Source organism: Sciurus carolinensis, chromosome 1 (assembly GCF_902686445.1).
Source record: "Sciurus carolinensis chromosome 1, mSciCar1.2, whole genome shotgun sequence".
In the NCBI taxonomy this organism is placed as follows: Eukaryota; Metazoa; Chordata; class Mammalia; order Rodentia; family Sciuridae; genus Sciurus; species Sciurus carolinensis.
This window is the reverse complement of record NC_062213.1, coordinates 27058933-27076437: the sequence shown is the minus strand read 5'-3', so window position 1 is coordinate 27076437 and position 17505 is coordinate 27058933. Positions and strand designations below refer to the sequence as shown.

The following is a 17505-nucleotide window of genomic DNA, read 5'->3' as shown; positions in this document are numbered from 1 at the left end:
GAATGTAAAATAATTGCTACTTTATTTGCATTCAGAAAAAACAGAAGATATTCAACTGAAAGATTCCATGAATCTAACAGAAAAGATCACCACATGAATCAAAGGGGATAGTCTTTTGAATTCCTGCCATGCCATCTGCTTTACCTCCTTGCAGAGAGGAATCAGAACCATAAAATCATGTGGCCAAAAACCTCCACAAGGAGTCAACCTAGATATAAAGAGGCTTTGCCATAATTATTTCTTTTCAGTCAAAAGTTTTCTGATTTCTGAAGTGCACAAAAACTTAAGAAATTAAAACTGGAAACTGAATAAAATATTTTGCAAATGTAGAAGTGACACTTTTAATTTGGCAAGATTCAAATTACCATAATAATATATATGAAAACAGATTTTTCTATGAATATTTTTAAATTTTTAAAATTTAACATTTTTTGACTGGTAATATTGTCATAATAAAAAATGTTAACAAATCACATAAGTTTCAAAGCATATTTGCACTCATCTTTCCATTCCAATTAACTTCTTTAGGAACAGAAATTATTACAGGCTTTCTACAGTGGCTTTTTGCCTAAAATTTTTGTTTTAAGTTAATATCCTAAGGATTTTTATTATAGTGATACCAAATGTAGTGTTACGAAAGTCAAATTATAAACCACATTAACCTGTGGCTATTATTTAGAAAAATGTGATCAAACAGCTGCAGAGAGGCTACTGATCTACAAAATATAAATTAATTGCCGAAATATGTAGTATTGAAAATTATGGTCTAATGCTGTATTAGTTTACTAGTTATAAACTTCCTAAAGTCACCATACTAAATTTTGAAGCGCTGAAGACCACAGACTACTAAAGAGGAAAGTATTTTTTAAACAAAGACATGAAAACAGAGAAATGAACAAATGCAACTGTGGCAACACTCACTATTCCCTGAGCAATAGCTGATACACTACAGAGAATGAAATAAATTATTAACATAAGCAATCTTAGGATAAAGTACACTAAACCCACATAATAAAACTGAACAATGAAGAAGCTACTTTTTCATTAGTACTCTATCTTTATAATAATCTTTTTCAAAGATTTTCTCAAAGTTAATACATGAAATATTATATTCTGCTTATTCAAAATTATATCTGTTAATAAAATTGGTAAATAAGACTCCTAACAAGGTTAATTAAACTAGCAAAAACAAACATATTGTGTACAGAAATGGATTTCAAGGGATGAAGAGTCTGTTTACAATTGCAGACATTATTTTGTGGTACAGTTTCTGGTAGCATGCCCAATTGCTTAAGCACTACATTAAATCAGAATATTATATCTATTACATATTACCTTTTATAAGTCATCTGATTCTTTAGACATTGCGCTGTAAAACTCAGCTAACTTTAATATTGCAATTTAGTTATAATCACATTATTTCCTCAGCAAGAGAATGTTTTGCCTATTCAAATTACCATCTATAAATGCTAAATTTATATTGATATCTTTTCTTCTATCACAAAATGTTGTGCACACTAAATTCATTTTACACATCAAGACAGGAAAAGGTAGTCATTAAATGTACCTTGATACGGAGCACTAAATCCACGATAACGGTGATTGCTGTCTGTAACGAAATGCAGTCTGAGCCAGTTTTTGTTGCTGATAATTGGTGGTGGTATATTCATTCCAGATAACCTGAATTATGAAAGACAACAACATAAAAATTTAAAAAGCTTTTCAACTGTAAACACTCACTGTATTGGGACCAAGAAAGTATCAACTTGTATAAAAATTGCATGACTTTGTGTTGTCAACTTTTAAGAACAAATGAAATTTATTTTATGAATTGTAAAATTAACCATAGAATAGTACAATTTCAAACACTCTTTACCAATTGGATTTTATATATTAATAAAATATACTATAAAATTGCAACCAAATATTATTTTTGATTCACCAACATATATTGTACTAAAAATATATTCACTACATAGATAATAATAAATATAATTAGTACTGAACTGATGGTGCTGATCATTGTATTCTTCATGAACATATTGATAAAATATAGTTACAAGATAGGAATACTTCAAAGAAATTGATATCCTATAATTAGAGTGAGATAATATTTTTTAATACTTTTTTATATTCTTTTTTTCAGTATTTTACATTGGATGCCAAATTTCAAAATGGCTTTTTGTAGACAAGGACTACTTAAGTGAAATTTTATAGTGCCTTAAATATTCACAATTAGCTTTCTGTGTACTCTATACTACCACCATTTATTGGAGGCCTACTCCAATGGATAGTCAGAAAACATTTATATGAAACATATATGTAGTCAGATGACATTTCATAATCTCTTTAAAACAAATTAAATAAAAATATTGAAACTATGCTCCACATATTAGTCATGATTAAAATATGAAGTAATTTTTGCTTCATAATCTATTTATGATTTCCAACAAGGCAGTTTTTCTGATTCCATTAAATAAAGAAAAATGCCCCTCATATATTTCCTCTGTATGCCTAACCATTTAAATTCTAGGTGTATGATATAAATCATGGCTTTGTCTCCACCATTCTCTGAAGCTCACACTTTTCTTCTTTAGAAGGAAAAATAGCTGATTTGTTAGTTTGTGATTATGTCTGTGTGGTGGTTTGAAGGGGTTACAATTCTCTCAGTGCTTGGTGTTCTGTTATGCTAGGGACCTGGTAGGAAGAGGATGTAAAATCTGTCACTGCACATGTAATCAGAGATGATGGATATGTGTGGTGATACAAAGACCCTTTTCTAACACCCATCAATCACCCTTATCCCTGAAAACTCACCTTTCCTAGGATGTTTGGAAATTAGCCACTATTTCTAGGGCATGCTCACTGAATATAGATTCACTTCTACTGCATCATTGTGACTGCTGGTATATAGAATGTTTGATTCCAGCCTAAACAACTTGGGCTCTACCATGTACATTTCTCATTTCCAATTTTGGTTTGGAATTTTCTCTTTTTCCTATTAATCCTCTATTTTCTCTTTTCATTAGTTCAGCTGCCTGATTGTTTTCATATCTGAATTTAGTAAATAAAGATATGCAATATACCTATAATTTTAAGACTCAAGTTTTACATTTTATTCTATTACTTTAAAAAAATCCAGGTTATGTTTTCCTGTGTTTGTTGGTTTGCTTGGTTCAAGTAGCAATTTCATTTAAAAAATTGGAATTTTATTCAATTATGTTTTCTATAGAGTGGTATGGTTCAGAAAAGATTTTTTAAATTTTTTTTTAATTTTTATAGACTGCATTTTGATTCATCATACACAAATGGGGTACATCTTTTCATTTCTATGGTTATGCACAATGTAGATTTTGATTAACGTTCTGTTTCTAATCAATTCCTGATTTGATGAGCATAAATGTCCAATAAGGAAGTATAAGTTATTTTGACAGCTGGCACACATTTCTAAATGTAATGAGACTATAGGACATGGATGATCATAATACACTGAAGCATAGAGTTTGGAAAGACACCCTTTAAAAGATCCAAAAAATGAAAAGTAGCATTAAAAAATGATAGAAGAACATGTAATGAACAATTCAATAAAGAAGGATAAACTTTCCAACTTTTCCAGGGACACCTAAGATATTTTCACCAATGGATTACACCAAAGGCAAATGATAACTATTAGGCAACTGAAGTTTATAAATTGTATTCACTTTTAGGAAAATTAGAGGGAGAAACTCTAAAAAGTAGAGCTGCAGAAGCAAAAGACAGAATGTGCATGAAATGGAGAAATTATAGCTATTAAACACAAGAGAAACTAAGAGAAAATATCACTTCCTCTCTTATGCATGGGTGAGGTATTCCAGGAACACCACTGAATGCAAAGAACTAAGAATATATACTTACAAACTCTACATATACTTTTTTCTATAAAATATACTCAAGATAAAAACTAATTTATAAATTTGACTCTAAGAGATTTACACTAATGAATAATAAAATAAAACTATAACAATATACTGTAAAAAAACAAAGGTTATATGAATGTAGTCTCTTTCTCAAAGTTTCTGTATAATGTACTATTAAAAAATTAAATGAATGTGGTCTCTTCTTTCTCAACACTTCTTACTGTGTTTTAAACTTTTCACCTAAAGGAAGCACTTCATAATGTCTCTTGAGCATACCCGAATTGCCGAATTGCCAGCATTACTACTTTTTCACCACTAAGTAAAATAAAGATTACTTGAACACAGCACTGCATGACAGTCCATCTGATAGCCAAGAAGGCTACTAATAAAAGAGTGGGTAACATATACAGTGTAAATACATCAGAAAAAGAAATAAGTAACATCGTGGGCAGACAACACAGGATGACATGAGATCTTATGTTACTTAAATTGACAAACAATGTATAACTCATAAATTGTTTATTTTTGTAATTTTCCCCCATAGTATCTTCAAATCACTGTTGACTGGGTAACTGAAATGACAGAACACAAAACCACACATGAGGGAGGACTAATATAATTCTGACGGTCTTTCACTTTACAAAGGTTTATTAAGCACCTGCTTGTGCCAGCCACATGTGAGTGAAAGGAGCCCTACCATAACAAAGCATCTTTTTTTTTATATTTACAGACTGCATTTTGATTCATTGTACACAAATGGGTTACAAGTTTCTGTATCTATAATTGTACATGATGTAGATTCATACCATTCATGAAATCATACTTGTAAACAGGGTAATGATGTCTGTCTCATGACCAAAATAAATAAATAGATGTCGAATGAAAAAAAAAAATTGAAGAGGACCTTGTATAGTCTAAGATATTGAACTACAGATCACTTATGCCACAACACTCCTCTAAAATCAGAGGAGAAATTTACAGTATTTTGTTTTAGGAGAACCATGCAGGCTTTGCTTTATAGTATTTCTCATTATTTAAACATATGGAACAATCTAGTAAATGAATCTACCTATCTCTGCACCCTATTTTTTATGTTATTGGAACTAGAAAATCATGTACAACCATAAGATTGGGATCCTAATTGGAATAGGTTGCACTCCACGTATGTACAGTATGTCAAAACACCCTCTATTGTCACATATATCTAAAAACAACAACAACAAAGTAAATGCTGCGAAGAAAAAAAAAGAAAAAAACATTGCCATGGTATGTCTTAAATTACTAATTTGGATTTTAAGAGAATTAAATCAGAGAAAAAATATAATAATAATAAATGTCATAAATTTTTAATCTACTATAGTCATTTGTACCAAAGAGGAACTCATGTCTTTTGAGAAATAAGTGCACTTTATTGAAATGACATAATAAAATATGACATCAAATTGCATGCATACCCCATGCAGAAATACTGATAATAATGCATAATGAATTAATAATGCAATAATAATAATGCATTAATGACAATCTTTTAAAAAATTTTTATGCATGTAATTTTCCATATATCTAAGTAAATAAATCATAAACTGATATATAAAATCAGATGCAGCATTTTCTTTTGTATTCACTGCTTTAGAGAAAATGATAATTCTTACAATATTCTTTTGAAAGTAAGTTAAATATAACAAATCTAAGAAAATACAGGTATTTGGCATTGCCTTAGAAGTTTCTAAAACTATTCAAATTCTATTCCTTCAGTTTATATGTTTCTTTTTAACTCCTAATTTGGGCTTTCTATGGTTTCTCAACTTCCTCAAAATTAGCCTTTGCAATAACCAGTGTCATATTTTGTGGATCTAACATTTTTTTAAATCTTTCAATTCCTCTAAAATCATTCAAGAGTAATGATCTGTATTTTCTCAACGTAAGTAGTCATAGAGTCTTCAACCCAGGATTATACACATCATCTACTCCTTGATTCTAAAGTCCCAATTTCCTATCACAATTTTCCTACTCTCTCCTAATTTTACTAGCCTCTTTCCTGCTCTTGCCACTCTGGCTCTTGACCTTCTCTTTTCCCTCTGTATTGAGCTAAGATGTATTTATCAGGACTATTCTATTCCCCATGACCTTGTTAATTTAATTGTCCTATGTTTAGTCGCAATTAGTTCCTCAAATTCATTCATCAACTCAGGGCCTTTTCACATACTTCACTTTAAGGTTGAAATGAATAATATTTATCTACCTTTATTTGCTTAATCATTCTCAGGAAAGCCCGACTTAAAGTTCTAAAGGCTAACCTCAATACCAATTCTCCTTTTCTGTCCCCACAAAGCACTTTTGCAAATTTTCATCATGTCATTTATTACTTTGTAATAGTAGTAGTAAGTTTTATATCTCTTCTACTATTTTACATTTTCTCGTAGCTCATTATATCCCTACTGCTTAACCCAGTGATTTATAGTAGTTCTACACTGGCATTATTTATCAAGAATATAAATAAATTAAAATTATTTGGGTGTATGTCCTAACTTTTAATACCTTATGTGTTTTTCATACTCTTTATAATGTATGTCATTAATTCCATTTCATATCATTATCAAATGTATTCACTCTTTATTCAAGATCTATCTAAAATTCTATGTCCTTTGAAAGTCTTCAGTTCTCCCGGCTGATGGTTATCACTCTGCACTCTGAACAAAAAAATACACTTTCCTTTCTTCCTATGACATGTCTCATTGCTTTCATTTTGCTATATTATACATTTTATAAAAGATAAGAAGTTAGGATCCACATTGGATTTGTCAAATTCATAAACACATTTCAAATTGTAGATAATGAGACTAATTAAATGAAGTAACATTCTATTGCAAATTTCTCAAAGTGTGCTCTGAACATTATCTACCAAAAATGCCTTGAGGTGAAGGTTCACTGACCATAATTCTTTGAAGTGCTTTTTTGCAACCATATATTCTTCTCATAGTTTATTTTTTTGTTTTATTTCAAAATGTACTAAACTTATCCAACAAATATCTTCTTACTTCCATGCTATGCCATCACAGAAAATAACATGTAGTAGAATTTTCATATAGAACCTTTTCAGAAACAAATAGTATTGTTTATATTTCATGTTTGGATAGAATGTATTTCATAGTCCTAAGAAATACCATCATCTGTAAAAACTTTTGACAAATGAAAGAGAGAAACAAAAATTACTGAACTTTTTAATATGCTGTACAGTGTAATAGAAGTTGGAAAATTATTTTATCAACTAAACTATTCCATGTATTGATGACATTAAAAGCATTAATTTCCTGCTGGGTGCACTGGCACATGTCTGTAATTTCAGCAGCTCAGGAGGCTTGGATGGCAAATTCAAGACTAGCCTCAACAACTTAACGAGGCCCTGTATTACTTCTTGAGACTCTGTCTCAAAATAAAGAAATACAAAGGGTTGGGGATGTAACTCAGTGGCAAATTGCCCTTGAGTTAAAACCCCAGTACTCCCCACAAAGTATTAATCTTCCATACCATATTAAATCATGAATAAGATGTATGTGGAGTATACACAGATCCACACTGAACAGTTTGTTTGCTTGAGACATATCTGTCTGCATGCTTGGTTAGATAAGCAAAAGTCACTAAGCTTCAAGAGAACCATTATGGTTTATCAAGAGCATGAAGCAGCTACGCATTGTGATGTGCGATACAATCATTTGAAAGTCAAATGTGAGAAAGTATTTACAAAGCAAAGGAGAGAATTAGCTGTTCTCAACTTCCTTCCCTTCCCTTCTTCTCCTCCCCTTTGTGCACATGTTCCTTGTGCTATCTATGCCATTCGTGACCCCGCTCTGGTTTCTCACTTATCACTTATTTCCATAATTATGCTTCAGATTTGTTAAAATTCTTCTATTACATGTCTAACTGTTTTCGTATTGCTATATTATCCCTATTCTAAATGAAAAGAAGTTGAGACAAGGATCCACATTGAATTTAAGTCTTTAAACATATTTTCTTAAATTCTTTTGTAGTTATATTTTGTTGGAAATTTTGGGTATTTTAGACTAGAATTAATATTATCTAAAGCATGTTTCACAAAAATTCCTTCATATATTTTAGATTTAGCATATATATGTATATTCAACCACCAAAATTTAATTAAGGTAGAATAGAAGAATTAAATGGTATTATAATCATTTAAAAACTAAATTTGTAATTTAAAAGCTACCCCCCAAAATCTCCAGACCTAGATGTTTTTAGTAGGTGACTTTTCAAAATAGTTAAGGAATTAACAATTTTACCCACTCTTTTTTCCAGAGAATAGAAGAGGACAGAAAACTTCTCAATTCATTTTATGAGTTTAGTATTATTCTGGCAATAAGAACAGACAAAATTAGTACAAATAAATTTTAAAAATTCTGCACACCAATGTTCCTCATGAACTCCTGTACAAAAACCTGCAACACAATATTATCAAATTCAATCTAGCATTCTATAAAATAGTATTTTATATTATTTTTATAAAATATTCCCTACTGACATTTCTTTCAAGTTATATGAGGGCAGTATAACATCTGAAAATCAATATAATCCATCATATATAATTTATAGAAGAAAAATCAAATTATTGAACCACAATTAGATAGAACAAGCATTCGATAAACTATTATACCCATTCATGACAAAAACTTTCAGTGAATCAGGAATGGAAGAAACATCCTTAACTTCATTAAGTACATATTCAAATAAAACCTACAATTAATATCATACTTGATGTTGAACCACAGGATAGTTTCCCAATAAGGTTAGAAATACTTCAAGGATGTCTTAACTCACTACTTTTATTCAACACAGTATTGGATGTTCTAGCCATGTGATAAGATATGGGGAAAAATGAATACACGTGGAAAGAGAAGAAGTAAAACTGTCTTTATTTGAAAATGGCACAGTCATTCACACAGAAAATTCCAAGAAATCCATACACAAAAAAATTCTAGAACTGGTGAGTTCAGCCAAATTTAGGCTATAATATGAACATACAAATATCAATCATGTTCCTGCACATTAACAGTGAACAAGTGGCAAGTGAAATAAAAAATACAATGCGATCTACAATTACTCTGAAGATAATCAGATATGTATGTGTAAACCTAGTGAATTGTTTATAGGCTCTGTACTTGGAAATTACACTATGTAATGAAAGAAATTCAAGATATAAATAAATGGAGAGTTGGATGACCTGACAATAAAAAGTTTCTATTCTCCCTAAAACTATCTACAGATATAATGCAACTCCTACTGAAAGTCCAACAAGATTCTTTTCTGTAAACATTGCTAAGATCATTATAAAACTTATATGGAAAGTCACAGAACCAAGAAAAGTTAAAGCAAAATTAAAAAATGAAAATAAGATCATAGTAAGCATTCTTTCTCACTGTCAAAGTTTAATATACAAATTGAATAGAGAAACAGAACAGAAAACCAAGAAATAGACCAAAACAAATATACTCAATTGAAGCTTGATTGAATTGTATAAAGTAATTTAGGAGAGGAATGATTGCTTATCCACAAATTGTGCTGCAGCAACACAACAAGAAATGAACCCAATCTAAACTTCACACCTTACTCAAATTATAAAAAAACTAAAAATTGGTTATAGATTTAAATGTAACACTCTAAAATTCTTAGAAAAAAATATACTGGAGAAAATCTTTCTGATCCCAAGCCAGATAGCTTTAAAATTGAATCCAGAAACATGATTCATAAAAGGAAAAACTGAAAAGTTGGTTCTCGTCAAGAGTAAATACTTTTGTTATGCAGAAGGCACTGAAAAAGATGAAAAGATAAGCTATAAAATACAAAATATTTATATATTTATTATCTGGAGAAGGGTTTTTTACTAGAATATATAAAGCATTCCCAACTCAATTGTTGAAATCCATTCAGAAAATGAGAAAGACTCTTGAATAGGCATTTCACTAATGAGCATACGCAATCAATTAGAAATTTAGCAGAAAATAGAAGAAATTTTAGAGTATTACATTACTAAGTTAGAAAATTTAAGGTTTTTTTTTTTGTTTGTTTTTTGGTTTTTTTTTTAGCAGTGCTGGGGATCAAACCCAGGGCCTTATACTTGCAAGGCAAGCACTCTGCCAACTGAGCTCTCTCTCCTGCCCAGAAAAAAAAAAAAAATTTAAATCAATAATCTAAATTACTTTTTTAAAAATCAGAAAAATATTAAATCTAATGAAAGGATAGGAATAATACCAAGAAATGAAAGCAAAGAAATCTAAATAAGAAAAACAACAGAGAAAAATTAAAGATTAGTAAAAATAACAAATATCTTATTGACTAGTCAAATAAAGAGAAGAACAGACACACATACAGAGAGAGTGAGAGAGAGAAAAAGAAACAGGGAGACAGAGAATACAAATTACATGAAGAATGAAAGGATTATCATTAGATGCAATGAAAATATTTCAATAATAATGAAAGAATGTTATGAACAACTTTATGCCAACTGATGTGAAGACAGATAAAGTGTAAAATTTCTTGAGACATACATGTAACCAAAACTTATGCTAAAAGGGATAATGTGTATAGTCTTAATTCCACTCTAAAAATAAAATTTATGCTAAAAACCTTGCCACAAAGGAACATCTTGTTACATAGCTACCTTGTTCAGTCTGCTAAATATTTAAGGATGAAATAATACCAATTATACACTTGTTTCAGAAAACAAAAGGAAATGTTTACCAACTAATTTCACAAGGGTAAAAGTTTCTAATTACATAGCTGAGCAACAAAATTATAGAGCAATAAAATTATAAACATACTCCTCCATGAAAAAATATGTATGTTAAAATTCTTAAAAAAAAATAACAAATTTAATCTACCAGAACAAGAATCATGGTCAAATGGAATGTAAGACTGAGTCAACTTTTTAAAATCAATCACCATATTTCACACTGTGAACAAATTAAAAAAGGAAAACCATACAATAATTTTAATAGATACAGAAAAGAAAAAAATACTTGACGAAATTCAGCTCTATAATTCCTATGATAGGAAGTCTTTGCAAACTGGCAATAGAAAGCAGTTCATTTAACCTAGCAAAGGACACCTAAGAAAAGGGTATAGCTTAAGTTCTCATTAAGATCACAAACACATTGAAGATATGAATACTTATCATTCCTATCTAATACTGAATTGGAAGTTCTTGTCAGTGCAATAAAGAAAAAATACATAAAGGTATACTAATGTTAAAGGAAGGAATACAAGTGTGTCTCTTGACAGAAGACATGTTTGCCCATGTAGAAAGTATTTGTGAAGCTATAGAATTCTAGTAGAACTCATAAATGAGGTTGTCAAGATTTGTGGATAGAAAATTAATGTACAAAAATCATTTGTACATATTAGCATGAGCAATTAGAAATAAGAAAAATTCAATGAGCAATTAGAAAATCAAAGCATACCACCTGCAAAATCATCAGAAAAAAAAACTGAAAAAGTTTAGGTTATAAGGAAGAAAATATGAGAATTTTGTATGCTACAAACTTCAGAGACTGAACAAAATCACACATAACCTTGTAAAGAGTTATGCTCTATTCCTTTATAGGAGGACCTAACATTGTTATGATGTCAATATTATCCAAATTGGTGTCTGGTTTCAATACAATGCTTGTAAAAATTTCCCCAAGTACATATTTAGAAATTGATGATACGATCCTAAAATTCATGTGGAAATATGAAGTACCTAGATTAACCAATACAATTTTTAAAAGAACTTAGATTACTCATGACAGTTTAATTTTAGGTTATCAAACTATACTAATGAAGATAATATGGTGTTGCTGAACTTAGACACAGATAAAGGAACAGCACAGACAGTGCATAAGTAAATCTACACATATATCATCAATTGATTTTCAACAAAGGGCTCAAGGTAATTCAAAGAAAAATGGGTATCCCTTCAACAAATGGTACTGGAACAACTGTATGTTATTGAGAAAGGAAAAAAAAAGTATCTACTCATATTACATGGAATATATGAATATTAACTCAAAAAGGATCAGACTTTAGGTTAAAAGTAAAATATTAAAACTTCTTAAAATCACTACTTATGCTTATTTTAAAAACTGCCGGGCTGGGGAGATAGCTCAGTTGGTAAAGTGTTTGCTTTGCAAGCACAGGACCTTGGGTTCTGTTCCTGGAAATATATCATTAAAAAAATGAAATGACAAGTCACTGACAGGGAGAAATGATTTTAAAATATGCTCAAATCATACATGCACCTGAATATAGAAAATTTAACATCTAAAAATGATCTACTCCTATCCACTTAAAAGAACAGGTAGTTATAGTATCACACTGAGAACTACTCAGGAATCTCCATACTGCTTTCCATAGTGGTTGTACCAATTTGCAGTCCCACCAGCAATTATGTGTGTACCTTTTTCCCCACATCCTCACCAATATTTATTGTTACTTGTATTTTTGATAATTGCCATTCTGACTGGAATGAGATGAAATCTTAGAGTAGTTTTGAGTGGTGTTTCTCTAATTGCTAGAGATGATGAACATTTTTTCATGTTTATTGATGAATTATATTTCTTCTTCCATGAAGTGTCAGTTCAGTTCCTTAGTCCATTTATTGATTGGATTACTTATTTTTTTGGTGTTTTTTAAGTGCTTTCTATATCCTGGAGATTAGTGATATATCTGATACTATCAATCTGTAGTATATTTTAAAGTTTGGTATTGTGATTCCTCCTGCTTAACTCTTCTTGCTAAGAAATTGCTTTGGCAATTCTGGGTCTCTTATTTTTTCAAATGAATTTCATAATTGCTTTTTCTAGTTCTATGAAGAATGTCATTGGGACTTCAATAGGAATTGCATTAAATCTGTATAACACTTTTATTTTATAAAGAATGTCATTGGGATTTTAATAGGAATTGCATTAAATCTGTGAAACACTTTTGGTAGTACGATCATTTTGACAATATTTAAAGTATGGGAGTTCTTTCCATCGTCTAAGGCATTCTTTAATTTCTATCTTTAGAGTTCTGTAGTTTTCATTGAAGAGGTTTTTCACATCTTTTGTTAGATTGATTCCAAAGTTGGTTTTTTGTTTGTTTTTTTTTTTTTTTTGTTGTTGTTGTTGTTGTTTTTGTTTTAGGCTATGGTGAATGGTGTAGTTTTCCTATTTTCTCTTGCAGTGGACTAATCACTTATGTATAGAAATGCATAGATTTATGGTACTGATTTTATATCTTGCAACTTTGCTGAATTTATATATTAGTTCTAGAAGTTTTCCGGTGGAGTATTTTGGATCTTCTAAATATAGAATCATGTCATCAGCAAATAGTGATAGTTTGGGTTCTCCTTTTCCTATTCATATCCCTTTAAATTTTTTTGTCTATCTGATTGCTCTGACTAGAGTTTCAAGGACAGTGTTGAATAGAAGTGGTGAAAGAAGGCATCCCTGTCTTATTCCAGGTTTTAGAAGGAATTCTTTTAATTCTTCTCCAGTTGATGTTGGCCTTTTGCTTCACTAAGATGGCTTTTACAATGTTGAGTTATGTTCCTACTATCCCTATTTCTTCTAGTGTTTTGAGCAAGAAGGGGAGCTGTATTTTGTCAAATACTTTTTTTGCATCTATTGAGATAATCATATGATTCTTGTCTTTAAGCCTATTGATGTAATGTATTATGTTTATTAATTTCCATATATTGAACCAGTTGCATTCCTGGGATGAAACCCATTTGATCACGGTGCACTATCTTTTTAATATGCTTTTTTTATGCAATTTGCCAGAATTTTATTGAGAATTTTTGCATCTATGTTCATCAGGGATAATGGCATGAATTTTTCTTTTTTTGATATGTCTTTGTTTGGCTTAGATGATACTAGCCTCATAGAATGAATTTGAAAAGGTTCCCTCCTGTTATATTTCATGGAATAATTTGAGGAGTAATGGTATTAATTCTTCTTTGAAGGTCCTCTAGAACTCAGCTGAGAATCCATCTGGTCCTGGGTTTTTCTTTGTTGGTAGGCTTTGGATCGAGTCTTCTATTTCATTAGTCGATATTGTTCTATTTATATTGTATAGGTCCTCCAGATTCAGTTTGGGTAGATCATATGTCTCTAGAAATTTGTTGATGTCTTTGAGATTTTCTATTTTATTTGAGTACATATTTTCAAAGTAGTTTCTAATTATTTTCTGTATTTCAGTAGTGTCCCTCGTGATACTTCCTTTTTCATCACGAACATATCTCAATAAAAACCCTAAATGTTAATGACCTAAACTCATCAATCAAAAGACATAGACTGGAAGACTGGATTTAAAAAAAGACCCAACAATATGCTGTCTTCAGTAGACTCACCTCCTAGGAAAAATCATCCAGAGACTGAAGGTGAAAGATTGGAGAAAAACATATCACTCATATTGACTGTGTAAACAAGCAGGAGTTTCTCCTCATATCAGACAAAGTGGACTTCAAACCAAAGTTAGTCAAAGGGATAAAGAAGATATTTCATACTGCTTAAGGGAATCATATATCAGCAAGTCATAACAATCATAAATACATATGCCCCAAACAATGGGGCATCTACATACATCAAATAAACCCTTCTCAATTTCAAGAGTCAAATAGACCACAACACAATAATACTGGGTGACTTTAGCACACCTGTCTCACCACTAGATAGGTCTTCCAAACAAAAACTACACAAATAAACTAAAGAACTAAATAATACAATGATTTAGACTTAACAGACATATAGAGTATTTCACACATCATTGAGCAAATACTTTCTTCTCAGCAGCACATGGATCCTTCTCTAAAATGCCACAAAGCAACTCTCAGTAAATACAAAAAAATAGAAATACCACCCTACTTTCTATAAGATTATAATGGAATGAAAATAGAAATCAACAATTTAAGAAAAAAATATGAGGTACTCCAACACCTGGAGACTAAATACTGCTAGTGAATGACAAATGGATAGCAGAAACAATCAGGGAGGAAATGAAAAACTGCTTAGAGGTAAATGAGAACACCAATAGAACATATCAAAATCTCTGGGACATTATGAATGCAGTGATAAGAACAAAGTTCATTGCATTGAACTCATTTATTAAAAGAAAAAAAAGTCAAATAAATATATGACCTAATGTTGCATCTCAAAGCCCTAGAAAAAAGATGAACAAATCAACACCAAAAGCAGAAGACAAAATAATTAAAATCAGAGCTGAAATAAATGAAATTGAAACAAAAGAAACTTTTGAAAAATTTGACAAAATGAGATGATTCTTTGAAAAAATAAATAAAATTGAAAAACCCTTAGCTACACTAACAAAGAGGGAGAGAGAAAACTCAAATCATGTTGAGAACTACTATGCACACTTTTAATTATTTTCCCATAATTATATTCCCAATATATTATCATTTCCATAACTAAGTCATTGCTTACAATGACTTTTCTTTGGGTCTCTTGGATTGATACAGACACAGAAGAATGGTCTGAAAATCAAATGTTTGAAAAGAAAAAATAAAGTAAGCTAATCAACCACTTACAGTATCTCTTGAGACAATAAATTCATTGATCATTTTCAATGAACTGATGGATTAAAATGTATATTTTTGTTGGATCTAGACTTTATCTTTACTCATTTCACCATTTTAGAACCATTGCAGGTAAAGAAAATGATAAACACTGAATATAAAATAAATGACCAATGGGTATCTACTCAAGGGAATAAAATATAGTATCTGATTTTCCCATCATTTTTCTTATGCTAAGGAAAACAGCATATGACTACCTATGGGTTAACAATTGAATGTTAAATGTCTGTTCATCTCTAAACAGAACTATTTCTACATTTCTGGGAATGAAAATTTAACAGCTTCAAAATTATTCAGAGATAAATGGCTTCCCCTAAGAAAAATGGGGATTCCTGCACACAGTGAGAGCTGGTGCTTGGAACTGTTAGGAGGACAAAGTCAATTCTACAAGTGGCTAAACCCAAATGAAAGCCAGGGTGAAAGGGAGTCTGCAGAAAATAAGGCAGAGTAAGTGGTTGAATATGTACTGGGGGCAAAGGATAGGGACAGAGAATAGCCAGATGTTATTGATGGGACAGCATATTGGTGCAACCATTATGGAAAGCAGTATGGAGATTCCTCAGAAAACTTGGAATTGAACCATGGTTTGACCCAGCTGTCTCACTCCTTGGCCTATACCCAGAGAACTTAAATTCAGCATACTTTAGTAGATGCCACCACATAAATGTTTATGGCAGTTCAATTCACAATAGCTAAACTATGGAACCAACCTAGGTGCCCTTGAACAAATAAATGGATAAATACAATGTGGTATATATACACAATGAATTATTACTCAACCTTTAAAAATGAAATTACAGCATTTGCCAGTAAATGGGTGGAGCTGTAGAATATCATGCTAAGTGAAATAAGCCAATCCCAAAGAACTAAAGACGGAATTTTTTTTTTTCTGATGTGTGGTTGCTAATTCACAATAAGGGAGTGTGGGGCTAGGAAAGAATAGAGGTACTTTGGATTAGACAGAGGGGAGTATGGAAGGGAGGGGGCCTGGGGTTAAGAAGGATAATAGAATGAATAGGACATTATTACCCTACGTGCATATATGATTACACAATTGGTGTAACTCTACATGCAGAAGAATGAGAAGAAATACTCCATTTACGGATGATGTGTCAAAATACATTCTACTGTCAGGTATAACTAATTAGAACAACAACAACAACAACAACAAAATCCAAGCTGCTAGGATTACAGACACATACCACTATACTCAGCTCAGGATATTAATCTTTAGTAATTTATATGGATTGGAAATTTCCTGTACTATGTTATTTCATTTTTTACACAGTTTTTACATTTTTCTAGCCTCACACATTATCTTCATTGTGGACGAAATTGTCATTCTTTCTCAAATGGTTTTTACTTGTTTTATCTTTTAAAACAAGTTCTTTCAAATAAGTTTTGCATACTGTAATGTCATAAAATGATTTCCAGTATTCTCTTGTAGAAATTTTGTAGGTTAAAAAAATGTTTTGCCTTTATTTAGAAATCTTTGTATGATGTGTTGCATGGATGGAATTTTATCTTTTTTTATATAGATAACTAATTTCCCCAGCATTTGCTAATTAATACATATTCTCCTACCAATAAAATGCTTATTTATTTAAAGATACCAAAAATGAGACACTAATAATGACAGAAGAAAACTTTAGTATTAATATAAAATACACTTATAATAGAACATATAAGGTCATTCATGTTTATAAAGTTGACATAAATGTCATCACAAAAAGATAACGCTTATATTGAGGTGTATTTCCTAAGCTAAGAAGTCATTCATCGAATAACTCTCAAATGTGTTCTATATATCACACACTTTTGCTCAGTAGTATCTATCAGTAAACACAACAGATAGAGTGCAAGTTTTTTCATTCAAGGGAACTTCATGTAATTAAAATCTGTAAGATTATCAGCAAAAATGGAAATTATGTGCATAATAAAATACAAGATACCAGGGGTGAATGACTTGGTACATTTTCTCAC

The 17505-nt window shown here is 30.7% G+C and overlaps 1 protein-coding gene across 1 annotated transcript in view; it reads right to left on the bottom strand.

The window, feature by feature from the left end:
- The window catches only part of Csmd3 (CUB and Sushi multiple domains 3), a 1190022-nt gene that overhangs the window by 787604 nt on the left and 384913 nt on the right, over window positions 1-17505 (bottom strand). The window contains 1 exon segment of the mRNA XM_047516388.1: window positions 1568-1680. Within this exon segment, the coding sequence (XP_047372344.1) occupies window positions 1568-1680 (113 nt within the window).